This window comes from Haplochromis burtoni, unplaced genomic scaffold, assembly GCF_018398535.1.
Source record: "Haplochromis burtoni strain Fernald_Lab_line unplaced genomic scaffold, NCSU_Asbu1 Contig_142, whole genome shotgun sequence".
NCBI classification, from domain to species: Eukaryota; Metazoa; Chordata; class Actinopteri; order Cichliformes; family Cichlidae; genus Haplochromis; species Haplochromis burtoni.
Window position 1 is genome coordinate 209276 of NW_024582503.1, and position 26889 is coordinate 236164.

Here is a 26889-nt window from a genome sequence, read left to right on the forward strand (position 1 = left end):
TGTGTGTGTGTGTGTGTGTGTGTGTGTGAGTGAATGCATTTTGACACAGCCAGTTCGGTAGAAACTTAAAAAACTAAAGATAGCCGACAACACCACTACTGTGTCCTTCACTTATATGCCATACAAATACAAATAAATAATAAAAGGAAGGAGCTACTCCTCACGGAAATCTGTGTATTAACAGCGACTATAACAAATGGTATTTGCGCATCAATAATTGGGGGGGGGGGGGTAAATCACAGAAAGCAGATAAATAGTCATATAGTCACATCACCACAACAACACCATCTACCCCCTTGGGTTTAGCTCAGGATGGGTATATTATATACAGACAGACAGACAGAGATACAGCCATACCTCTCTCTGCCCCTCCGGCAGAGCTCTTATCCCCCCCCTGCTGTGGTTTTACTGGGCCACTGACTCCAGCAATCAGCCTGTTCTGCTCCACTCTGCTCTGCCCTGACTGCTGCCTGCACATCTCCCACTGAGGAGTCAGCTGAGCCAGGCATGAGACTGCACACTGAACAGGCTACATACAGCTTAGAGGAGCTTAACACACACACAGAAGTGCTGGAAATCTTAAGAAATTTGCAAGATTATACCAAACAGTACAGATATTATTGCTTCACAATCATGAGGACATTAAGATATGAAGTATGCAGTGGGTGCTAAAACTGGCAGCTGAAATAACTGTTTATTTGCAGTGTAAGGTTAGTTTTAAAACACGACTAATTAAGCTGCTATAAAATGCATATATCTGCATTTCATTAAGGAGATAGTTAGCAGTCGTAACATGATGTCCACTATGGATTTATGCACTTGTACACGCTCACTTTATTCCCACAATCAATGCAGATTTTTTTTATACACCTACTCCTCGTTTATTTAAAAGTAGACGTCAGACAGTGAAAAAGGGCATCAAGATGCATCTAATTACAACAATAAAAATAACTGATAACTCCTAAACATGCTGGTGTTTTTACCATACATAACAGTTTCACAAAACCAGTTACACTAATAACCATGGAACACTTACAGTAATTTAATAAAATAAACTGTTATGCAATAAAACCAGTCACTGTGTGCTTCGAGCTGCATCGTCTGTTGTGTTAAAGTATCTGACAGAAGAGAAATAGCAACAATTAATAATAATAATAATAATAACAATGATAATAATAAATTAAACCATTAATATTTGAGCTAAGTATACAGTCTCTTGCCTTGTTATCAAAAAATACCCATGTCATGTGGTATGATGCACATGCCCGCACACACACATGCACACACACAGACACATCCGCATACTGTAGACAGACATGCTTGTCAGCTACGCTGGAGGGCCCTTGGCTGACTGCTGCTAAAACAGCCCTTCCCCCACAATAAGGGTCTGTCTGGGAGAGGGGGAAGGGAAATCATGACTGAATCAAGTCTGAATGCCAGCGTAACGGCACAACAGGCTGGAATAGAATAGAATAGAATAGAATAGACATATCTTGGATGAAGATAATTATGTATTCAGTAATGAGCTGCCTTCATTCAGTCACTTAAGGTGGTCTCAGTATGTGTGTGTCTTTGATTAATGACGTAAATAAGCAGTGTGCTATTATATAGAAGAAATAAGGTGCTTAGGCAAACCTGCCCTAACTGCTTGAGGCATATTTTGGTCAGTTGCAATGGTGTGGGATCGCTTTTCATGACCAGTTCTTGGCTTGGGTGTGTTCTCTTTAATGTATTATCCAGGGGAGGTTTGAAGGGGAAATAAAGGAGGGGTGCAGCAGGCAATTCATATTTTCCTTTTCAGGTTGTATTCTTGCATCATCTTTCTAACAGTTTTCCGGTTACCAGGTTGTTTTATTAAATATTCGGGGATAAAGAGCATTCTGTCCATTCAATGTTATCTGTTCTGTTTTTTATTACTAAAAAAATTCACGTGAACTCCAGAAGTAACATTGTAGCAACACCAAAAGATACTCTGAGGTCATTGTTAATCGTCATGATTTAGCGCTGCTGGGAATACGACTTGTGTATTCTGTTCGATACGCGTAACGCTAAACTATTTTCTGCTTTGACCCAGTAGCAGCGTGGTTTTAAGTTATGCATAATGCATTAGAATTTTAAACTCTAGAGGCATAAATCAATTTTACGTGTGTGCTTGAACAGATGGGTGCAGCCTTCATGCGGTTTCTTGGTGATGTGCAAATATAATAAAAACAGTAAATACAGAAAAAGGTCATGTCATTTATACAAAAAATTAAAATAAACAAATCTACACGTTTGAATATCTGATGTAGACTTGAATCCTAACATAAAGCTTCCATACCACTTAACTCCAGCATCAAACTTATGTCACAAAGGGGTTAAGAGCATCGCCTTTTAAGCTTTATTTACAGAATAAAGTGGATAGTGACTCTAGGGATGCTGACACCTGCTACAAAACTCTTTCCAAACCAAACCATCCCATTTTGTGGTGACTAGAATTTAAAGTGTGTGTGCTTTTTTTGAGCTGCGACAGTTTTCAGAAAGTTTCCTATATGAATGAGGCATTTACACCGCATTAAGAGGAAACTTAAATAAAAGTCCCTGCGATGTGCAGACATGGATAATATAAACTGACTTAATGTGCAATTGTCACAGTAGCTGAGAAAGTTTACAACACAATATTTGAATAATTCTTCGCTAAACCACTTTTCTTTCACACTGCAGACCTCACAACCATTTTTGCTTGCCTCTTAAAATTATGTAAATAGTCGTTTTTTTGGTGGGGGAGCTTGTTGCCACACCGCTGGAGTGGATTTCCCCAAAAGCAGTTAATGCTCATTACTCAAGACAGTTTTTATAAGTTATTTTGAGCACTTAAGTTATTTTCAGCCTGCATCGCAAACATTTGCTTTCAGTTGTCCATTTCTCCCCAAGTAAACCATGGCTTGATTAACTTGGGGAGAGAAGAATAGAAGAGCCAATTAAAAGCAGCTGAAGTGGTGAGTAAAAAATCTTCATCCTCTTATAGAAAACACTTAACAACATATAATGTAATAATTAAACACAGTTTGGACAACTACTGTTAGGAGATGAACTTGGAACATAATAACACAAATGTATCATGTCTTGGGTATTTGTGGCATTGAAAGAGAGATTAAAAACAAAAAAAACAACACTCATGAATAAAGAAAAAAGCTGTTGAGTTTCAGTTCCAGCTGATATTTATTTCCTTCCTTGAAAAAGTTCTGTACACAAGTTTGTATCAACAATCTGACAGGCAGTGAATGGACACAATTTAGCTGGCATGAGTCCCCGCCCCTTTTCTCTGAGACTCAAAAAGAGGGTGGGTACTTTTGTTTATGGCATGATTAGAGACAATAAATGATAATTCTACACATCATATTGCACAGGATGGATGAAAAATAAAGTTAATATATTTAAAAATGCTTTCATATTTATATATAAAAAAACAGTCTGAACTGACCACCTCGAATGTAGGTAATGATGTGTAAAAGATGGCAGCTCTAGACAGTGCCTGTCCTCGATAGCAACAACGTACATAAACACACAATCTTTTTGCTTTATGATACAGTCAAATATACAAAGACCGAGTTCACGTTTCATCGCTTTTCCTCATTTTTTTCCATTTTTTTCTGAAAAACACAACAGCTAATAACCTGAATCTGAAATACAAATGCTATTCACCATGCCATAAAGATACTAAAACAATTATTAGCTAATAGTTAGCCCACAAGTAGAAAAGATTATATATTCAAATACAATGAGAAACGCAGTACAAGTAGGTGTTTGCAGAACTCAAGTCTGAAATTTGAATACGCTTGATGTTATCATCCTTGTTGTTTACTTGCTGCAACGCTAGTGCTATTTCAATCCAGTGGTTGATTGGCAAATGTGACATCAGTTAATGAAAACATCAAGAAATAAGTCAAATTTAAAGCTACAATCTCCTTGTTGTTGTCACAGGCAAGATATTTGACAGGAAATGCAAAAGCAAAGTGGCTGCTCAAGATAGTGATGCTCTTAAACCCACATGGCCCACAGGAATAGCCTGCAGAAACAATGCGTTCCTGTGTCTTTAAGGAGCCTGCAGTCTGGCACTGTAAACGTTGAAGGTAGGCTGATACAAAGGCTGATGCTGCTTTCAAGTGCTGTCGGGCAAATCGCAATTAAATCCTTAGAAGTTAAGCATGTCATGCCTGCAGGCTACGGTCAATACAGGATATTGAAATATTTAGGGACTGGATATCAGAGAAGTCTTAAGAGCATATGCTGGTAAAAGACACGCAAAGTTTGCCTGTTTACTGAAGTAAAACATGAATTACACACCTGAGCCACGAGGGCTCCTTCATTTCGTCAGTAGGTAAATGTAGTTTGGTGCCTTTGATTTCTAAAATCAAAAACAATTGGCACCGCGGTTAAAAGGTCTGTTTTGTTGCCTGTTTTTGCGAAAGAAAAAAAAGAAAAAAGAAAGAAAAAATGTGGGGAAAACGTTTGGACAGGCAACAAAACCTTAGAGCACACGAGCTTACTGTAAGCACTTGAAGGCAGCATGAAAAGCAGCCTGCCGGTGGTATTAAAAATTAGAAAATCCAATACAGCTGTATTAGTAGGCTACACACACCGATTGTTGACTCCCCCACTTTCTATATAGATTTGTACAAAAATACACTGAGAAAATAATCAAACTGTTTCCTCTCTTTTTAAGTGTCCAAAAGTGTGTACATTTAAATATAAAAAAAGAAATCAAAAGTTGTGTGTTTTTTTAAACTCTAGCCCTTCGCCTGAGAAGGAAATGTGACAGACACAGACATACTGACAAACAATCGTGTAAGAAAATAATAATAATACAGGACTAGATCATGTATACAAGAAATTAAAAAATGATCAAGTCAAAAATGCTTGGCCCAGTATATAAATACAACATCCCATATAAAATGGCATCTGAATACATGTACAAAACAAAGCTCAAAGGATGGAGGAGAAAAGGGGAAAAGAAGAGAGAGAAACCGATGAGGATTTCTCTATAGTTAAAATCTCGAAAATATTAAAAGAATTTTGGTCCTGAATCATAGAGAACATGTGTATAAAGTTCAGCACAGATTTGAAGTTGCGTTTGAATCCTGAAGTCTGAAAAATTACAACAGCTGGTGATTATTTCAATGTCCGTTTTTTCCTTTCTTTCTTTTAAAGAGAAGAACCGAAGCGAGCGCCACCTATCCATTTAAATAACCCTAATACTAGTTTTTAAACTGCTCGACAGTCTCACAGAAAATCTCAGCACAAGATAGGAACAAAGTAGGCTATCATGCTTAACGTGTTTTTTCCTTTTGCTTTTTGAGAAAATAGTCGACTTAGAAAAAAAATTTAAAAAAAACTCCAACCCACCTTGGTTTCACTTTTTTTTCTTTTTTTTTTTTAAATCCCTCTTTAGTGACACACCACAACAACAAAAAATGTCGCACGGCAGTCCCATTTCTGTACCTTTTTAGTGGTGAAGTTCACCTGGCGATTGGTAAAAAGTTGCAAAATGTCTCTTTTTTTTCCTTTCTTTCTTTTGCTAAATCGTCAACAACATTGATTAAGTGAACGACGTGCAAATCAATCACAGTAAAGTTGTTCAGTTCAAAACAGTCCACGACTGAGCGTTTTCAGTCTCCAGTACTACTTCCTCTTCTTCTTCTTCTTCACCCCCTTCACTGTCGTGTTGGTATTAAGTCCCACAGTCGACGCATCCAAAGAAAAGTAGCCTAGAAAAGGCATTTATTTGCTTTAAAGTTTAGCTCTCCAAGGATATGCAGCCTCTTGCCTATTTTGGGGGACGAGAAAGGACTGGGGGGTAGTTTCAGCGGGGCTTTAATAGTCTGATGCAGTTAAACCTATAACACAAACTATTGCGCCCACTTATGTCCCCGTTTCTGTTTGTGGTTTCATTCTTCTTCTCGTTATTATTATTAATTTGCTTTCAGGTTGTTACCGGTCGTCTCTTGCCTTTCTCAGTACGTGAACACCAGGTTGGAGATGGTGGACTCTAGCCAATCCCCGGAGATCATCTCGCTGACTTCGGGTGTGCAGTAGTCGGGGAATTCGAAGTGGGACCCTCCGGAGCCGGACTCAAAGTTCAAATCCCAGTCCCTGTCCAGCACCGAGGAGCCAAAGCTCCCCAGCGACATGCTATCAAAGCTGGGGCTCGGGTTGATGTCGAGCAAGTCGTCCTCGAACTCTTCGTCCTCCGAGGAGGACGAGGAGGAGTGCGACGAGGCGGAGGAGTGAGAGCCGGAGGGGGTAGGCGAGGAAGCCCGCCGACTGCTGTACGTGTGCCCACCGTGGCGCTCCGAAGAGCCGCCCAAGCTGCCGCTGCTGCCGGGGGAGTCCGCACCCTCCTCTCTGCCGCTGGCCGCGTCCTCGTACAGGCTGAGCGGGTCGCTGGAGTCCGCCGAGCTGCTGAGCGTCGGGCTGGCCGGGACCACGACGGAAGACGCCGGGCTCACGCTCAAGCTAGTCCCGCTGCTCCCCAACACGTACACTCGTCGGGGCTTCTTGCCATCAGGTATCTGCTTGGCTACTGAGGAGGAGACGGACTTGGACTTGTAGAGAGAGTTGTGGTGGTGCTCTGCTGGGTGCTCAGAGGCAAACATTGATGCTTTGGTGCTATTGCTGCTGCTCCCGAAAAGTGATTTGTGGGGTTTGCTGCTGCTGCTGGGTGATTTGGATCCGTTCTTCCTCGAAGAGGAGGACGTCTTAGTGCTGGTGTTGTTGGAGCTACAGTTGAGCTTTTCCCCCTTTTCTCCTGCGGGCTTGGATGCGCTCGATTTTACCTTCTTTCTTGGCCGGTACTTGTAGTCGGGATAGTCCGCCATGTGCTTCAGCCTGAGCCGCTCCGCCTCTCTGATGAAGGGGATCTTGTCGCTGTCTCTGAGCAGTTTCCACCGCTTACCCAGCCTCTTTGAGATCTCGGCGTTGTGCATGTCCGGGGACTGCTCCATGATTTTTCTCCTCTCTATCTGGGACCACACCATGAACGCGTTCATGGGTCTCTTGATGTGACCGCTGGGAGTTTTACACCACGCCGGGTTGTCTCCCAACTTGTCGCCGGCGGTCGAAGAAGCGGTGGAGCCCGGGGAGAGAGGCGAAGCGGCCGTTTCAAGGTCCATGCACGCCCCGGAGTCGGAGCTCGAGTCCCCGGCGAAGAAGGACAGCGCCTCGGTGGTGCTCTCTGTGTGGCTCATTTTCTGCACCATGCTGCCCAGCTGTGCAGACAGAGGGGGAGAGCGGTGTGCTTGCTCTTTCTCTCCCTCTCTCCTTGCTCCTCTGATTCACTATTAAAGCAAACTCAGCTCTTTTCTCTCCTCCTCTTCACAGTTTGAGCCGAGTAAAAGCCAGTGCAAGAAATAATTCACTCCTGAGATGCGCAGTAAACTCGGCAACACTTCAGTCCAGAGTAGCCTCAGTGGGCTAGATGCGTAAAAAGAAAAAAAAGTTTAATTTCCAGCTTCTGTTGGCGTTTAAAACAGCACGGATGGTAGCCCAGTCTCCACTGTGTACCCTGTAATCAGTCTCTCAGTCTCCCCTTCTGTTATAAAAACCAGTTTAGCCGTGGGGGCCACTGAGCACAGTCTATGCAGCTGCAGAGCGCAGACCGGGTGCCACACTGTGCGCTCGGGCACTTACAAAGGGCTCCCAAGTACAGTGTGTAGGGTAAGTGCTTTTCTCTGCATCAGAAACAAAAGCCATGCATGCTGTGTAAGGGAGAAAAAAATCAGCTAGAGCGAGTTACACTGTCCGCCTCCCATCAACTACAGTCGCGTTTCAAGCAGCCCTCACGGCCCGGCCCCCTTACTTGCATTTATTCCTTCCCGTAATACAACGGCGATAAAAATCCACCAATGAAATCCTGTCGCTAGCCTGCCTCCGCGCCAGACTCACGCCCACCTCGGCGCCGATTGGCCAAAAATGGAATCTAATAATAATCAGCGCGTGCAATGAGGAGCCTCGTGTCTGACCTCATTCCAGAATACAACAAGAAACTTCATTTTTTTTAAAGAGACATTGGCTTATGTTATGAACACCCCCCTCACCACCAGCCCATGTGTATATCATTAACATGTAGCCTTGCTATAGGAAAGCTAAGTATACTTCACCATATGGCCGTTTAAACACAGTGCAGTTTGTACCAGCGCACCCGAGACGGCACAAAAGCCACGCACTCTATTTTAACCAGCCTGCTTTTCTTCCACTATCCTCACACAGACAGTGAGGATATTGTGCATGGTGCGCACCTATAATAAAGCCAGCTGATACAGTGGTCCATTGCCGTGTGCTTGCAATGCTAAAGATAACACACTCTAAGGTTATCTGGCGTATACTGCAGGCTATATTATAATGGGATCACTCATTTAAACTGATTATCATTCTAACGACTGACTGAAACATGCGATAATTAGTTTAATTGGTGATAGTTTACCTACAGGTGGTCACCGTGCGAGCAGACTGACATGATAGTTTGGCTGGTGTGAGTAAAGACTCCAAGACAGCCAAGCTGTATATATGCTTTGCTTTGCTTTCACTCCTCTCTCTCTCCGAGGCGGGGTTGGGCGGTCTTTTGTCACATAACACATATCGAACGAACCCTCTCCAGCGCACTAGAAAGAGAGAAGCGAGGAGGGAGAAAAAAGGAAAAAGAAGAAGTAGGCTGTGTGTGCGATGTGTGTGCGCATTAACCGCCTGCGAGAGCGCTTGTTCTCTGTCTCTCTCGTTCGCGCACACACGCACACACAACTCAAAACTGACACTCAGTGCAGTTTTTCGTAACACAAAAAGCACCGGTGAGAGAGAAACGCACGGCACAGCGCAAGGTAAGAGTGTGCCCAGTTTCAACCACAATCAGATGAAACGTGTGTACAAAAACAGAAAGCCAACAGACAGCATCATTTTATCTTGTTTTCCTGAATCTTAACACATGCACCTAATAAAGGTGCGCAAAAAGTATCTGGGTAAGAAGAAAAAAACATATTTTGCTTGTGGACAAATTATCATCCTAAAGCAATCACAGCACGTAGTAGGCTCTGTTTTCTCGGGGCATCCAGTTCACCCAGTATGACAATTTGTGGTTTAATCTACTTTAAATGTAATGAGTCACATAAATGAAAAGAGACGAATGAGAGTAGGACGTAGGAAGGCTTTAAACTACAATGCGGAGTTAGGAGTGACGCTAGATGGCGTCGCATAGCCGGAGAGGACCCTGTCTCCGTCTGTGCTGCAGAAAATTTAGGGAGAGTAAAAAGAGATCAACCCCAGCATTGAATACAGTTACCAGGGGTGAATTACATAATGTCTCTGTGCGACAAGGAGGCATCCAAGCGATACTGTTGTGCAGAGTGAACGTGTATCTGCGGGTATGTTGGAATAAGGTATAACAGACTGCACTGAGGTAGAACAGGCTGTGGAATTAACTGGAAATGGAAGCAATATGGTGGTGTTAAAAAAAAAGATTGAAATCAGTCACCACTTTAATGATTCTGGCTTCCAGGGGAGCATGCCTGGTTCTTCACATTAAAAAAATCAATCTAAATAATAATTTTTAAAAAATAGTGCCAAGTGTCTGTGTAACAGAGAGAGACCAGGAGAGTTGATCAGATGTTCAGTGTCTTAATGAAAGTGGAGTCAGAGGTGACTTAGACCGCCACAGGGAAATTAGTATGAAAGTACAGTCGCCAGAGTTACTGGATGCATTTCACTGGATACAATTATATTCAATATGGCCTCGTAGTGCAGTGCATCCAAGTAAAGCAGTGGGTAATTGGGCTCCAATTTGTGTGTTCATGGAGCAGAACTGCAATGGATATAAGAATGTTAACTCGTAAACTCACACTTTGCCATAATGCGTCTTTTAATATGGAAATGTGGGACAACACGATGCAGTTTCACTCTTTGCTATAGAAGTCGCTGTGCTTTAGCCCAGGAATTACCATTTACTGTACAAGTTTAAAGCTAAAAACACACACATTTCAGCTTGAGTCTGTTGAGGCTGGTACAAATTCAGTAGTAATAATAATTACAGACAACAATTTCAAGGGTAGTATATCTTCTTCATACATTTTCCTCTCTTCCAACAAACTCTTGGGAGCTCTGTGCACCTGGAGGGACAGCTGGTAAGCTTTTAAATCTAACACCTCATTCAGTACCTTGAGCAGGTGTTGTCTATTCTATTCTATTCTATTCTATTCTATTCTATTCTAAAACATAAATGCAACCTTTCACCTAGTTTTGGTTTCACAGTTAACTTGAATACACGGCAATTTCTTGGCACACTTATCTGTCTTTCTTTCACTCTGCCCCCCCCCCCTTACCTTCTCTGTAAACATTAGCATGCCACACACACACACACACACACACACACACACACACACACACACACACACACACACACACAAACAGAGGTTCGCACGACGTAAAAGGATAAGTAGTGCATTCAAACTTTCCTCTCACTTTCTCCGTCTCTCTCTTTTACTGCCATTGTTACACTAAGGTGCAGCTGCCACGCGAGTCGGAGTGGGTCGCGTGCCAACCCCAATCTCAACAGGTGTTCTTTTTGCACACACCCCAAGCCCCCAACTTCCTTTGTCTGTCCTCACTCTTTCCTTCTCACACACTTTCTCTCTCTCTCACTCAACTCCTCCCTCCATTTTTCACTTCACTAACTTTTCTCGCCCTCTCTCTCTCTTTTCTCTCTCTCGCTCTCTCTCCCTGCCCCTCCCAGATCCAAATTTACTTGAACCAAATAGAATGACCACAATTAAATGAAGTTAAGCATAAAAACGTGTAAGAAAATACATTAGCACACCTTACATCCTGTGTTACATTACACTTAAAATATAATACGACTTGAAATGTTACTTTAACCAATGGGTAAGATGATTAAAATAAACGTAAACATAAGGCTGAAAAGTATGAAAGAAAAAAAGGTGGAAATCAAAGCTTCTGAATATCCTGCCACTTAAATAAGACTTATAGAAATGTCAGGTTTTCACTGAAGTACAAACTGAATTTTGCTTGGGTCTTAGATTGCGTCAGGAACTTGGTATTTCTGTCTTTATACAGGCTACAGAGCAGCAAAAACTCTTTAACTCTCCTTCTTCTTTCTTCTTTCTGTGTGCACTCTCTCTTCTTACCCATCTGTCATTCAGTGCTCCTTCTCTGCTTTCTGCCTCCCTCTCTCTACTCTCAAGCCCACTTTGTTTTATTGGCATGAATGTTAGGTGAACACTGTTGCCAAAGAACCCCGTCTCTCTTTCCTTTCTCGCCCCATCTCCCTCCCGAAGATAAATCTGATCTGAGGTCATCTGTTATTCAGAACACTGACACCATATGGTCAGCCACCCACTCGGGGTGCATTCAGTCGGTATCATGAAAACTTAAATCTTCCCATACTTAAATATTGATGAAGGTGTTATACTGCCCGGCTGTCACAAACCCTGCTTATCTCATATGGAAAAGAAATAGTAAAAACTTATATGATTTACTCATGAAAGTGGCCACTTTCTCATTACTTTCATATATTGTTTTAGTAAGTATCCAAAACATACAAGTTTCATTTATATAATTTTTCTAGGGATCTTACATCTGTTTTCACTCTTGTATGCTTTTCATACAAGTTTCACACAAGACAGATACAAACTTTATAACATTTATATATATATCTTTTCCATATGGGATAAGTGGAATATAAGTAATGGAAATCCCAGAATGGCAAATAGGAAAATACAAAGTTTAATGATGAAATCACTTATGAAAATATGATGGGATGTAGAGTGAAGCTGGGAAACACAATCACCAGCATTAACAAACACAATTAAATTAACAGTTATGCTTTTTCCACTACCACATTTTTTTTTGTTCATCCCAGCCATGGTTGACCTTTATTGCAATCTTCCAAAAGAAATAGCCACAACTGCAGTATTAAGCATGTAGTGAGGCGAGTGGTGGTAATGGATGTCTGGAGGGTGTCAGCGATGTAAAAAACTGTGAAAGGTTTTAATTGTTCCACAATTTTTCATGGAAATGAATGAACTCTGTGTTCCTATGTATCTCAGGCATGTCACTATCTCTAACACTCCTAATTATTTTCACTCCACAAACTAGCAGAGAGCGTGGAATACTAAACAGAAGCTCATCACTTTAATGTGCACATCCACACAGCAATCTGCATGGTTACTTTGCCTGATGTTGGTTGCGCAAGAGTTAATCAAGATAACCAGTGGATCGGATGTTTATAATTACACTCTGACAATGCATGCCACTTGAATTAGAGTCTGCAGATGGACCACATACCTGCCTCCTTAAGTAGCTGTAAAAGGATGTAATCAGTGAAATGAGAAGACCATTATATAGGAAGGGCCTGGGCCGGCGGCAAGGCTGAAATACTTTTTTCAAGGATTTTGTGTTATTCTTTTGAGCACAACAAGAATAACACTGTTTTATGTTATACTCTGTAGAGAGCTGAACACAACAACACTGTTTTATGTTATACTCTGTAGAGAGCTGAACACAACAAAAACTAATGGATAGTGATATAACCCCAATATTGGAATGGCCTTGGATTTTTCCCCTCTGCTTCACCTTGTGGACTGTGGCATCTGGGTTTATCCAATGGGCATTCTGGGCACATGTCACGGGGACAATGTACAACCTGCCCCTTTCTTCTATATATTGCTGAGACTAGTTGTCTCTCCCAAAGTCAGCTAGCTTTGGAAGAGTATTTCAGCACTTCCAAAAGGACTGAAAAGGGCATGATAGAAGAAAAAAGAAAAATAGTGATACCTAAGTGGTGGGTGTAAAATGTTCCAAAGTAACATGTTAGTAGTCACTCTACATTTTTTTAGTAATGTGATGTGTTAAGTTGCTAAATATAATGATTTTGTATTAATTGCAAGAGTAAATACCACTGTCAACCGCAACTTCATTTACAATTATGTCATTACTTGTGTTTTCAGTTATCTGCATGCCATATCTTCATGAAATGAAAACGAGAGCGATGGTTTAATGCAAACTGCATCCAGGACAGAAACAACAGCATTATACTACTAACACAACTTTGGCTGTCTGCAAGCATCTAGACTGACTGCATGCAAACACAAAGCTAACAAAGAACCCAGAATGATGTTAAAGCTGATTGTATACTGACCAGCTCAGCAGCCAGAGCCAGATCTTAAACAGGTAACAAAGACAGTGATGAGAAGTAGGGATGGGTTCCCAGTAGTTCAGTTTCTTGGAAATGTTAATCTGCTTGCCTATCAATCAAGTATATCAGTTCCCCTTGCACTGCGCTACAATCAACTGATTTCGATTTGTGTGCTGGAAGAAGAAAGCAGCTGTGCAGTCCGCAGTGTAGATATGGACATTACTTTTAATTTTATTGCACAAAAGGACAAGAACATGATGGTAAAGTGCAAACTGCATCCAGGGACGAAACAACTACTTTACACTGCTCACACAAATTTAGCTCTCTGCAAGCATCTGCACAGATAGCATGCTAACGCTAAGCTAGCCAAGAACCGAGAGTGATGTTAAAACTTAAGTGAATGCTGACCCCCAGCCCAGCAGGCTGGGTCCTGAACTTCAACAGGTAACAAAAGCAGTGATGAGCAGTGAAGCCACTGTTCCTACCTGTTCATGTTTCTAAAGGAGAATCCCAGTGCATGGCCTGGAAGTTTTTAGAGATTGTTGTGAAGTTGTATTGTGATGGTTACTTTTCATTTTTTCAGTAAGGCACAGTGCCCTTCATTTCAAACTACTCTGTGTACATGGATGTCAACATTACTGTATGATATGTCTGATTACTGAAGAAAGAAAAACAGTGTGACCACTAAAAGAAGTTGGCTAGGGTCCACCAAGCATTTGTGCCCAGGGGTCTGTAACTTGATGATCTGGGCATGGGTGGCATCCAAAGAATTACAGAAATTCAGGAAAACTTTCAACCTCTTGAAAGCACATGGATCTACATGGCAGTAGGACCCACAGCATGTATTACTAAACTACAATAGAGACAATAAAGTTCTTTGATTTATTATATTCAAGTCATTGAAGTCAATGACCCCAACAGAGTCCTTTACAACCTTATAACAGACAGATGGCTGGTTACTGTATATATAAAATGTATTTATTCAGTAATATTTCTAAAGCTTTGTTTGAACAGGTGTTTTCAAGCGCAGATAGAGACAAAGATGCAGACATAAATCCACACATCCACACAAAAGAACACACAACAGTGTCTCTTTCACAGCAGCAAAGTCTTATCTTATCCAGAAAGAGCAGCTGCAAAGTATGACCCCTAGTTTAGCTGTTAATGATTGGCGGTGTGTGATTGGGAGCGTGTATGTTTGTGCATATATACGTTTTTGGGTTTTTTTGTTTTAACCCCCCACAATCTCCCCTTTTCTAAACTGACAGGAGCTTATTATTAGTGGTCTTGCTTTGATTTGTGAAGTTCAGAAAGGTGAATTTGAACATCTGTCGCATTTCAAGGTTGTTTCTCTAGGAAGCGCAAACACAGGCAGGGCTTAACTGCCAAGGCAATGGTTAAGTGAAATGCAAACACACACACAGACACACAGAGTAGGTATATGCGCCTTGAACTAATCATGGTGTGTGAGAAAATATATATATATGTATAAATATTTTGTTTTTGTGCATCGTTATAAGGTATTTGATTATTTTCTGTGAGACACAGGGTGCTGCTATATATTCAATGAGCTTGTGTCAGCCTCAGTGGTTTTGTCCATTGTGCAGTGTGCAAACAGTCCAGTTAAAGAGGAAGCCTTTACTCTAGCCACAAAATGTGCTTGTGGGGTAGCCACACTGTCAGCTTTAGACCCAAATTAGATATAATATCAGTTTCCATCTAAATAAACAGTTGTACCTAGAGAGCATAGTGATGTATACAGTATAGATGGTAAAAAAGAACACAGATAGTGTCGCTTTCCATTTGGATTCTCTGTCATCCAACACAGCGTGTAGCAGGGTATAAAGAGCTCTGGGTGCAGGCAAAGAAAGATTACTATTAATGCATGTGTATTAAACTAAATATGATGATTGACATCTGATATTCATGTGCAAAATGCTGCACTTTCAAAATATCATTGTTTGGTGTGATAGAGTAGCTTATATCATGCGCATCTCTGTGTGCATATGCCCAAGTTCATTTACACATCAACGTGTGTGCGAGCAGTCGTGTCAAGTCAGAGGTGACCAGTTGTCACTAAGCTTTGACAGAGACCAGGTATCACAGAGACATAGCGTCACCTTGTCACCTCCAACGTTTTTGTGTGCGCACGTGTGCGTTTGTGTCAGTGTGGGGCATACCTCTCCAGAGACACCTCCTAACCTGCCCCAGGCAAAGTGCCTGGATGACACACATGGAAGGCTCCCTGGAGTGAACCTCAGGTGATGAGACAGCAGCGTATGTGTGTGGTTCACATCTCCTGAGATTAACGATCTTCTTTGGAGAATTGATGGCAAACACACACGCACAGTTACACAGTTTTGACATAAGGAAAGTTAAGCTCTGCTCTTTCAGTGATGGTGCAGTCAGTCAATATCAGGGTCAAAGGAAAAGAGAATTGAGGACAGAAAAGAAGGAAGAAACAAACGAGCATCTCAATAAGGTTTTAAGTTTTGGAGAAATTAGAAGCCATCTTTTACACCAGCGCTCCACTTTACATAAAATGGCACCAGGTCTATGTATATATAACACAAGTAGCACATTTGCGAAACATACAAGAAATGGTTCTCTGCTTCACGCCTTTAAGAATATGCTTTGTCAGCGGGAAGTCAGTGACTTGTGGTATGTTTTCAGGGTAGAGGATGGAACACAAACAGATGTAAAATGAAAGATCTGTGTTGATTTATTCCCAAGTTTAAACCTTCATACAGTGCATTTGGAGAAACATATCATAGGCAGACCTATTGAGAGCCCTGTAAAAATGCTGTTTGATTGTGCAGACATGAGTACATGATGTAAATGTGTCTCAGCTTACAGCTTTAAAGACTTTGTATGTTGTGGTCCTTTTAGAAAAACAGAACAACCGTAGTTCTTTCCAGCATCCATCATGAGCAGTTTTGTGAAATCAGAGTGCATTTTATTACAAATATCAGGGCAATGTAGTACTGCATTTTGTTTTTCACTTTAGGAGTTTGCTTTGGGGTTTCTGTGACAAGAGGGGATATGATTTCTATTCTCTATGTTCAATCATATTAGAAACACATTGGATGTAATCTATTCTCCAGCAAAGTGATAAAGTGCTTTCTCACCAATTACCGACTGCCATCTCCCTCTTCACACCTAGCAGGCATGGGATGGATGGATGTGGCTGACAATGTGTATGTGCATGTCACAGAGGGATGGGGGAGAGGTTGGGAGGGGTGAGAGGGGAAAGGGGTAAAAAAAATGGGCAGCAAGAGCAACAGTGTCAGATTAAGTCAGAGAGAGGTTTTAAAAGGGTTGTCACTTGTGTTTACATTTTCTCAGTTATCATCAGCTGAATGACATATATTTGTTTCTGCAATATCACACCGCTGTATTTAGGCCCTCTATAGCAGTGTTTTTCTCTTTTCTTCCTCAAGGACCATTTTGCTCTGTGCAGGAATCAGAACATTTTGACACTGGATATTCATCTTATGCATGTCTACTTTGCTTTTCAATATATTCGTGGATTATCATTGATTAGGAATTTAAATTAGATTAAACACACACTGGTTTAAACAAACCAGACAGAGGTTAAATGTAATCTCTGGTAAGTGGCTATTTTACACTCGCTGTGTGTTGCAGTGATGACACAAAACAAGCATTGTGTGAATTGGAAACAAAGGGAAAAAGCAGTTGGCTCTTCCTTCAAATTGTTTTATTTTTTTCAAGAATGCAAACTCTCATTTAAAACAAACATGAACTGTACTAGACTTGTTTCAAAGGTTGAAGGCTTTAAAAAAAATCACATCCTCCATGTTTCTTATCTCAGTCTGGATGCTGAAAGCCATGTGCTAGTGAACTGAGTCTTAGTCAGCTGACAACAGAAATTCAATAACCACCAGCTGTTCAGCTCTTAGAAAAACATTTAGATTACTATATTTAATTGCACTGCACAAACAGTATATTTACAACTCACATTCTCTTAGATATCACTGCATTATCAAGCAAAAATGCACCAGACATACATGTAGATGGCTCTCCACTGACTGTAGGTACATTCATTCCATAGCAATGTGTTTTTAAATAACTGAATAACTGTAGATGTCCATATGTATTCTTTGGAGACATATGTGCTAGAATATAATTAACCAGGCCTTGAAAACAGAACTGTTTGATAGAGGAATGCATTAAAGTCAGAAAGAAAACAGAAGAAATTGTATCCTTTTGTATTTCCTTAATATCTCAAGGAAGAGAACAGCAGGCTAAATTTTTCTTTGAAAGATTAGGTCACAAAACAGAAAGCAGATATGAAGGTAAGTATGAGGAGAAAAGAAGATTACCTCCCCTCAGGACAAACTCTTTTAAAATTAAACAGGCAGTGCTGCCTGGAGGAAGGACAAGGGCAAGATGAAAGTAGCATTTGAAAAAAATCTTAAAGCACTCGAGACATGGAGCGGGCCACCCTGCTGAAGGACCTGGAAAACCAGTGGCAAAAGCATGTGAGCTATCTTTTAGCAGTGGAGGAAAGGGAGACTGGGATCAGCCGGGTCAGTGAAAAAAAAGGGAGCCTTACACAAAGGTGCATCTGAAGACCTTGGCCGACGAGAAGGAGGGAAAAAACAAGCAAGAAGGAGTGGGGAAAAATGTGAATGACTGAAGGAAAGCCTCTGAAAAAGGCTTTGAAGACACCCGAGGAGAGGTGAAAGAGGTGGTAAGTCAGGTCCTCCTCTGACCTGTGTGCATTTCAAATACTCTTACAGAGCACTGGCATTTTAAGATTTAAAGATACGTGTACCAAAGCCTGATTATTTGGGGGTTGCTGAATTTCAATTCAATGTCAAAGACTAAAACTGAAGACCTTTCATCTGTACTTTTATTTTAGAATTTAGGTCGTTTCATAAGTACCCTTTTCTCATATTTTCTTTTTCTTCCAGGTAATCAGTTGTTTCAAACCTAGTTTTAGTCTAATTTTAGTTAATTATGATAAGCTTTCTATGAATGCCTGATCTTCTCAACCCAATAAGACAGAGAAAGATACGTATCTGTATCTTTGGGCAGTTGCAAACTACATTAAGGTGTCTAAACTACAGGAGACTAAACTAAATATAGAGGCAGAGCAAAAACCTTGCTAGTCAGTGCTGTCTGTATTTATGTGCAGTCATATGTGTGTGTCTGCGTGTCTGTGCGTGAGGTGTCTTTGTCTATATGAATTTTAGGGTGTCTGTCTGCATGGTCTCCGAGGTGATGACTGTTGTGCTCACACCCACTTACACACCCACTCACGCTCCCACTAATGCACGAGGCTGTTTGTTTTGACTGTGCTTGACAGTGAGTGATGGCTGATTGACAGCCTCAGCTGATTTTTGTGCTACTAAAACTGCAGCCATCCAGCTCCACACAATTCAACCACTCTTTTTGCCAGTCTGCCACCACAGAGTTAGCAACAGTCTGCGTTTTGCCTCCCTCACTTCTCCAAGCCAGTCGCACTGCACTGCGGCAAGCAGGGGAAGCAGACACACACTCACCACTCCACTCCCAGATTTTTTGGAAGGGGAGAGAAGAGGAGCAAGCAAAGCCTTGACATAACTACGATATTTTTGCGCTTCTTGATGGAGAGCTGCTGTAAAATCCAGAAATACCTTTCAAAAATCTCTGTTTTCTTGCCTTGTGCTGAAAGTTGTTTCAAAGAGGCTCGGAGCATCATCCTGACAAAAGGAATATGCACAACTCAACCTGCCTGCCAATAACGAGACACAAAAAGTGAGAGGAAAGAAAACGAAATTTGGACCTATGTGGTGGATTTTGGAAGCGAACGAACACGCAACGTTCCAAGGGTCTTTTTCTTTTTTGGACGAGATTAAGAAGGCAGGGGCAATGCCAAAGGTTTTTTCCTGCCCTCTTTTAAAAAACAGTCTTGCAGCAGCTTGGGCTCTGGCTATGCTCAATCTCCACCTGCACGTTGCTAGGGAAAAAGCACTGGAAATGTCTCCGCTAATTCCAGGATATAGATGCGGCCGGGCCTTATAATTGTGCAGCTCCTGCACTCTCCATACGCAATATAAATCATATCCAGTACAGCGGTATCCAGCCAGGCGAGCAAGCTATCCGGCAACCGGCTCCCAGCCCAGACAAATTGCATCCCCAGTGGAGGAGAAGAAGAGGCAGGAAACGATGGGCTGAATGACTGGCAAGGGAGAGAGAGGGAGAAAGGAGAGGGGAGCTTCCAGACAGAGTGACCTACATTTAACAGTCTGGAGTTAAAGACAGAGGGAGAGGGAGAGAGAAAGAGAGAGACAGAGAGAAATGTATGAAGAAAAACAAGGTAGGGGGATGAAACCGCATGAATAAAAGATGAAAAGCAGAAGATGAGATACAGAAACAAACACAATCAGAAATTAGCCGTGGCAGAGGAGAGAGAAAGCCGATCCTCAGCGCTGTCTCTCCTACATTTAGTCTTTTTTTCCTCCATCCACTCATTTTACACCTTTCACACCCTTCCTCTCCCCATATCCAATGTTATTTTCTTCCTGCTATGTTGCTGCTTTACTTTCATCTTTTACCATTAATCATCCATTGTGTGGGGTGTCTGGGGGGAATGGAGCTGACTGTGGTGTAACCCAAGTCTCTGGCACACAAACAGCTGAGAAACAGAAAAGTCACCCCGGGACGTCGTCTTGGTTTTGCTTATGTTCTCCATATTTTTCCACAGATTTTGACTCTTTATTTTCTATTGCACCCTTCTTACTCCACATTGACCACCCACTCCAATTTTTCTCAGCACTCTTTAAACTTCATTCCCCTACGTTCAACCACCCCATAACCCCTCCCCTATATATTTACCTCTTTCTTCTTTTCTCTCCTCCCCAGCGTTTATCATGTATGGCTAACTCTAACCGCAACACTTTTTCATACTGGATTATGTTATCTAGCTTCTTTTATCTAGTGTCAGTAGAGAGGAAGCATAAAAGTAGCAGCAGCAGTTATATCTATCTGTGTGTGAGCCTAACTCATGAGCTCGGCTTTATATCTATTTGATTGCCTCATGAATAGAAAGCTGCCTGTCTGAAAGCTGATGGCCTCCAAGCTGGTTCTCACAGCTTTTGTGTAGCTGACTGTACAGTTGGTAAGGTGCGATATTCAAGTGTGACTGCCTGGCTGGTTGAGCATTTGTCCATCTGGCAGCATTGGATTTATATTGTGTCATTCTGCAAGTTTTTTTTCTTTTTCATAATGATTATTACTTTTAACAAAGAGATGTCTTAATTATCTTACGTGCTCTTTTGTCTTTAAGTCTGTTTTTTTTTTAATGCACACAGCATTGATCATTCCCACTGCAACCTTTTTATAGTTTTTACCAATTTTCCTCGTGACCCCCCCATCACTTCCCTCCCCTTACATGTCAGTCCTCAGGGATCAGTGTTAAGGACAAGAGCAGGAATTGCACTTGAAGGAGAGGAAATGACATGGGTAATGGAAGAGGACACACAGGCATCTGTCAAGGAAAATCGAGGCTGGGAAGGGGGAGAAAATGATTTATTCATGAAAGAGAATTACACTGCTTTCACCTTCTTGAATAGGCTTGATCAGAATCCTATATTTCCTTTAACTCTTTAAAGAAAAAGGTGGTGGGGAGCACTTCTTCCATCAGACTGTAAGAGCTTTTTATGCACTGCTCAGACTTTTTTGGTTTATATTCATTTTATGGTTTCCAACACATTTTAAACAAATGCCACGCACATTGCATTCGTGATGCGAGCTTCATGAACGCACAAGTACAGCCAGCTCTTTCTGATCTCTTTTGGTTTTGCTCACACAACAAATTCCAACATCACTGAATTATTTACTTATACCTACAGTCATAAAACAAATGTTGCTAATTTTATTAGTAGGATTTCTAGTTCACATCTACTGTAAGTAACAAAAAAACAATGGAAATATCCTAGAGAAGCATTTACGATTGTGTTTGTTAGCATTCATTCTTGCTCTCTCTCTGTACACGAGTCCAGGACAGAACACACTTTGCCCTGAGACATGTGAATTTATAAATAGAGTGTTATTTCCCCTCATTGGAGCACTCTGGCAGCTTAAATAATCACTAACAAGGCTTCTGCTTGCCTTGTAACCCTGACAGATACTTGCCTTGTTTGACAAGCTTGTTTTTGCTACTGTGCTCTCTCTGTATATCAGTATAATAAGGTTGACCTTTGCATAAACATTCACACAAAGAATCAGTAGCATCCCCCATTTTCTATACCCTCGTCTTCCCACATCATATATGACAGGTCCATTATTTGTAAATGGCAACTACACAGCACATCTCTTGCTTTAAGCCACTTAGAGTAAATCACATCTGTCGGCAATGGTGTTTTCTGTCTCTGTCAAAATTGCCTACTACTAAATGTACTTATATTTTTTCCTCTGTTGTTCTCACTTTTATCTTGTTTCCTATTGAAACCTGGTTTGTAAATGTCTCTAAAATCCCAAGGGAGATGAAAAAAGCCTTCATGGCTGGCACTACTTCAACATTGCCTAGTCTATTATTAGCCAAGTACATGGTGGACAATGCTAGTTGTCAGTAACAGTCATAAAAGTGCTGCAGAATTGGAGATTTTATGCAGGACTTCAACGCCAGGAAGCAAATGCACTCTGCTCCATGGTCCTTAATGTAACCGCCATCTATTTGATGTCAGTGAGGAGTCTTGGTTCTCGGCAGGTTTTGTTTTAAATGTGCTTCAAATAGTATAGTGATTTTTTTTATAACTCAAATACAGTTTATTTTTTAAACATAGTAATTTTAGCTAAATATAAATACAGATATATGAATATATTCCTAATAATAGAGGCATTTAACAAGTAAATGTGTTGTAGTGTTGCTGAATCTGGTTTCTAAATGAATGTGTGCTATGTTTCTCTTTAGTGTTGCTTTGTGTTTGACCCATAAAGTAAATTCCAAAGGTGGTAGATGTGCTGGAAAATAATCCACATCCATGGTGATGTAAGACTTTTTAGCAACAACTACGTTCAACAAATGCCACATTTCTGTTTCAATAGACCATTAGACGCTAAATACTAAAAAAAAACGCATTCATTCTAAATATCATTTAACATTTTTATTTCTTTAATACAAATGGTAATGAGAATTTTGAAAAACCCAGGCTTGTAGTCTTAACGCTCTCATCAGTGCCATGACACTCGTCCTCCTTGTGGTTTATTTCTAATGTCACATTGAGTCTGAATTAATGGAAATAACCGGCACACCAGGAGGTAATGTTGGCACAGTAATGCTCATGGATCAACCGGTGAACTGACCGCATAGCATTACATTAATCAAGGAAAAAATGTTTTTGCCTCTTATAAGTCACGTCCTTCACATTAAGCTTCCTCACTGTGTCTAATACAGTTTTGTCCTCAGTAGGCGGAAAAAGTGCTATATTATTCCTCATTATATTCTTTTTTGTTGTCTCAGTCATCTGCTTCCAAGACAGCACTGTTCCCTTTTCATTAACTCTTCCTGCTCAGATGCATTAGAGCCGACTGTTCTAATTATTATATGAAATGTTAGGCCTTAATAAGACAACAAGGCAATAAAGACTAAATAACAGGAAGTATCCTTAAACTATTTGAATGAAGAACAAATTGTTCACCTTTCTCCTGCTGACTTGTAGTTATATCTGATGTGTGAAAGGAGGAAAGTTAACATATACTGTTGTGATGGATTGTGATGTAGTCAGTTTGACTATCGGCTCTGAAGTCTGTCTGATGCATTAAGCTAAGCAAAAGGCATTTCTTTCAAATGATTCATCTAATTTCCTCCTTTCTTACTGACTTCCACAAATAATGGCAAGCGAATCACTTTGATGCTGTTATGTCGTTTATATTTTAATACAGCTGGTCATCTTTGGTTAACAGCCAGTAAATCCAGCAAGGCAAACACTAAATGATCAGGTAACAGGTAAGTGGTTGTACACTAAGTTTTCTGTAAGTATATTTCAAAAGAACTGTACAAGGCAGCTATTTGTGAAAAATATGATTAAAATTATTTTTCAAAACGCTGATTTTGTGACGTCTTTCTGCTTCTGCACATGATGACAGAAATACAGAAAATAAAATCACTTCCAAAGTAAGCACAAGATTTGTGATGTGTGTAGAGCTCCTCTGTTATAATGCCCATTATAAAATAACTGAAAGCGTCGCACTTCTTTCACTGAATCCGATCTTCTTCACACATTTTCATTCATTAATTTATTCCTACTTTTCTTGTTTTTGCTGCTAATCCAAACAAAACTTGTAACACATAACACAAAGCAGTATGCTGCTAACACTGAATTGGATTGTATGTTAATTGTATTTTGACATTTTAGAAAAACATCAAAGTGTTTACTGGAGATTCTCTCCACCATGCATAATGAAATATGTCACTTTGGTAGTCTGCTGACACAAAGTGCTCTTTGTTATTGTTTTTGCAGCCATCTCGCCCCTCCAGATGATGTGAGGCAGGTTTCATGTAGCAGGTCAAACCTGCTTTAAACCACTGACTCAACACTGTGACTCAGCCTGTGTTGAATAAACAGATAAAGAGATAACTCTTTTGAACTCGAATGGAAAAATCTAGCACACACACACCTCATAGTTTAAGTTTAGTGTACACAAAGCCGACTGTGTGAAACACATCTGTCCACTGTGTTCAGTTAAACTGATATAACTGTTCCCTTTCTTTTGCATTTGTAAGCAAAAATCCTGCAGATAGATCTGTTGCATAAAAATGGATTCTGCTATGCTTAAACATTTTATCTTTAAAGACAAAGATTACAAGGAAACACAATATTAAGGTCAGACTAACCATTTGAAGGCACACTGTTTCTTACATTATAGTCACATATTTGTATTATTAGTTAATCTTTTAAGTAACTTGGGCAGCTTTTTAACAACACCACATAACAACAAAAGTTCAGTTCAGTTGAATTCAGGCTTATTTACTTAGCTAACTTGAGGGCTTTTATACTGCGAGATAAAGACCTAAAGGATTCCTGAGAAAACCCCAAATAATCAAGCAACTTCCCATGAGCAAGTACTTTGCAATGGTGATAAGGGATAACTCTCTTTAAACAGGATGAAACATCAGTCAAATGCAGGCTCAGGAAGGGGTACCCATCTACCGTGACCAGCTGGGGTGAGGGAAGGGAGAAAAGAAAAAGAGAGCCTAGGGAGATAGGATTACACAGACTAAGAGAGGGAGGAAACAAAAATTTAATGACATGCTGGAGCGGTATATAAACACCTGTGACGTGAAAAACTGTGAGTGGAGATGAAATACTTAGAGCACCACATAAATCACGTAGCCGTATGAGCCTATATAATAATTATAACCCTGCACCATCACAGGGTCACCTGATCCAGCTTTAACAATAAGCTTCATCAAAAAGGAAAGCTTAGTCTGATTTTAAAAAATGGGAGCTGATTTCATGGGAGTGTGACCTGACAGTTGAAGGTTCTGCCTCCCATTCTACTTTTAGAAACCACAAGTAAGGTGGCAGTCTGAGAGCAAAGTGCTCTTTTGTGATAATGTGCTACCGAGGTCTTCAAGATAAAATGGGATCACATCAAGACTTAGTAAGTGAGGAGGACAAAGATTTTAAATTCAACTTTGGATTTGATAGGGAGTGGTGAAGAAAAGCTGATATGGGGGAAATATGATCTTTCTCGTCCCTCTGAGTACTCTCACTACAACATTTTGGATTAAAAGGAAGCTTTTAGAACGTGAAAATAATTAATTACAATACTCCAGCCTGGAATTAATGAATGTATGAATTAGTTTTTCAGCATCTGACTGAGACCGGATGTTTTTAATTTTAGACACATTGAGGAGTTGAAAAAGTCCTGCATACTTAATGTGTGTATTGAAGGACATATCCTGGTCAAAATTTATTCCAAGATTACTGACGGTGTTGCTGGAGGCCGAAGTAATACCATCTGGAGTAAGGATCTGATTTGACGCCATGTTTCTGAGGATTTTAGGGCAGAATATAATAACCTTAGCTTTGTTTGAATTTAGGAGAAGAAATTTATGGGAAATCAAAGCTTTTTTCTTTAAGACACACCTGCACCAACTATGTTCTATAACTAATTGAATTATGCATGTGGCTTTAAAGATAAATAAATAGAGGAATAATATAGATAAAAATAGTTGGGTTTCATCTGCATAGAAATGAAAATGTATCCTAGTGTTGTGTTAATAATATTACCTGAGGGAAGCATCTATAACATAAAATGTCCAGCAAAAAACCACGTGGAACTACATGGCTAACTTCCCACATAGCAAGCAGGTCTGGCCCGGATCTGGTATCAAGCCGGCACTGCTGGCTGACTTCTGGCATGATAAGACGTATGTCATCCAGATATGGGCCAGGCCTGGCATAGATGGCACTGTCTACGTGATGGCATGCCATATCTGGCTTGATTGTGGTTTGGGTTATGTGGCCCAGGCTCATAGAAAATAGGTCTGGCCCAGATCTGGCATCAAGCTGGCACTTCTGACTGACCGGTGTCTTGGCAGAGTGTATGTCAACCACATATGGGCCAGGTCTGGCAATGATGGCACTATTTATGTTCCTATTTTAGTTAGAAGATCCAAATGCCATGTTGCAATACTATACTGCTATGGTAGCTAATGTTTCAAATGCAGGTCTGACAAGTTTGTGAGTGTACACTTTATCCAAAACCTAGTAACGGTTTACTCGTGTTTACCACTGGGTGGCTGTAGCTCGGGCGGTAGAGCAGGTCACCTGCTGATCGGAAGTTTAGTGGTTCGATTCCTGGCTCCTCCAGTCTGCATGTCAAGAGTGTGAATATGTATGATGCATGTAGTTAGAAAGCTCTCAGTTAAGAGAAAGTGTGTGATTGGGGGAATGTGGCATGTTGTATAGAGCACATTAAGTATTCTGGGAGAGTAGTAAAGTGTTATACAATAATCAGTCCATTCGCTGTCTGAACAGAGTTTCGGCATGTTACTTTTGCACTGTTTTGCATGTTCTGGCACATGTTGTTATTACATGGCTTGATTAAGGTACACATTAGAGGCTGATATCTGGGGCCAGAGCTGAAACTGGTCTGGGCCAGCACAGGGCCAGCAGTCTGTCTACAACTGGCCCGTGGCTGCACACCACCTACAGATGGCTCACATACTGCAAAGATTGACGGCCCTTTGGTGGCCCAGATCAGGTTTGCCGGAGGTAATCCACACATGGGCCAGCATAGGACCAACAGTGTGTATGCAACTGGCCTTGTGCTGGCCTATGTATGGCCTTGTGCTTAATAAGGATGGAAATTGTTCTAGAATTACCTAAGATAGTTCGATGAAGTAAGGACTTTTTACCTTTTTTTTATATGCATATTAAATTGTGGTGCTGGGTAATGATCATACTTTTTTGATCGGTCTTCTAGGAATGATGTCCAATAAAGATGTAGATGATTTAGAGGAAGATATTATTGAAGTTAATTCAGAAAGATCAATAGGCATGAAATAGTGTAATCAAATATCAGCAGTTATTAAAGTTGCTGTAATTAATCATATGTCTGAGGGATGACTGTGAATATTTTTTTTCTCTTATGGTTGGAATTTTATTTTTAAAGAAATCTTTTTTTAGAGAGCAAAAAACTATAACAAAGACTTATTTAAATTAGTACAATGCCATTTTTACTTTAAGGCATTT

The 26889-nt window shown here is 40.6% G+C and overlaps 1 protein-coding gene and 1 long non-coding RNA gene across 2 annotated transcripts; one reads left to right on the top strand and one right to left on the bottom strand.

The window, feature by feature from the left end:
- Nucleotides 1–3182: 3182 nt before the first annotated feature.
- Nucleotides 3183–7833, bottom strand: sox4b (SRY-box transcription factor 4b). The gene has a single exon (XM_005948133.3). It carries the CDS (start codon nucleotides 7236–7238, stop codon nucleotides 5994–5996), a length of 1245 nt encoding a protein of 414 aa, XP_005948195.1. The 5' UTR covers nucleotides 7239–7833; the 3' UTR covers nucleotides 3183–5993.
- A 10310-nt stretch (nucleotides 7834–18143) lies between these two features.
- LOC121815158 lies at nucleotides 18144–23339 on the top strand. The gene is made up of 2 exons (XR_006054830.1): nucleotides 18144–19502; nucleotides 20584–23339. It is a non-coding gene; the product is annotated as an uncharacterized LOC121815158 (long non-coding RNA).
- The last annotated feature ends 3550 nt before the right edge of the window (nucleotides 23340–26889 follow it).

Excerpts from the sequence above, each read along its gene's own strand:
- sox4b (XM_005948133.3), bottom strand. The coding sequence starts at position 7,238 with ATGGTGCAGAAAATGAGCCACACAGAGAGCACCACCGAGGCGCTGTCC.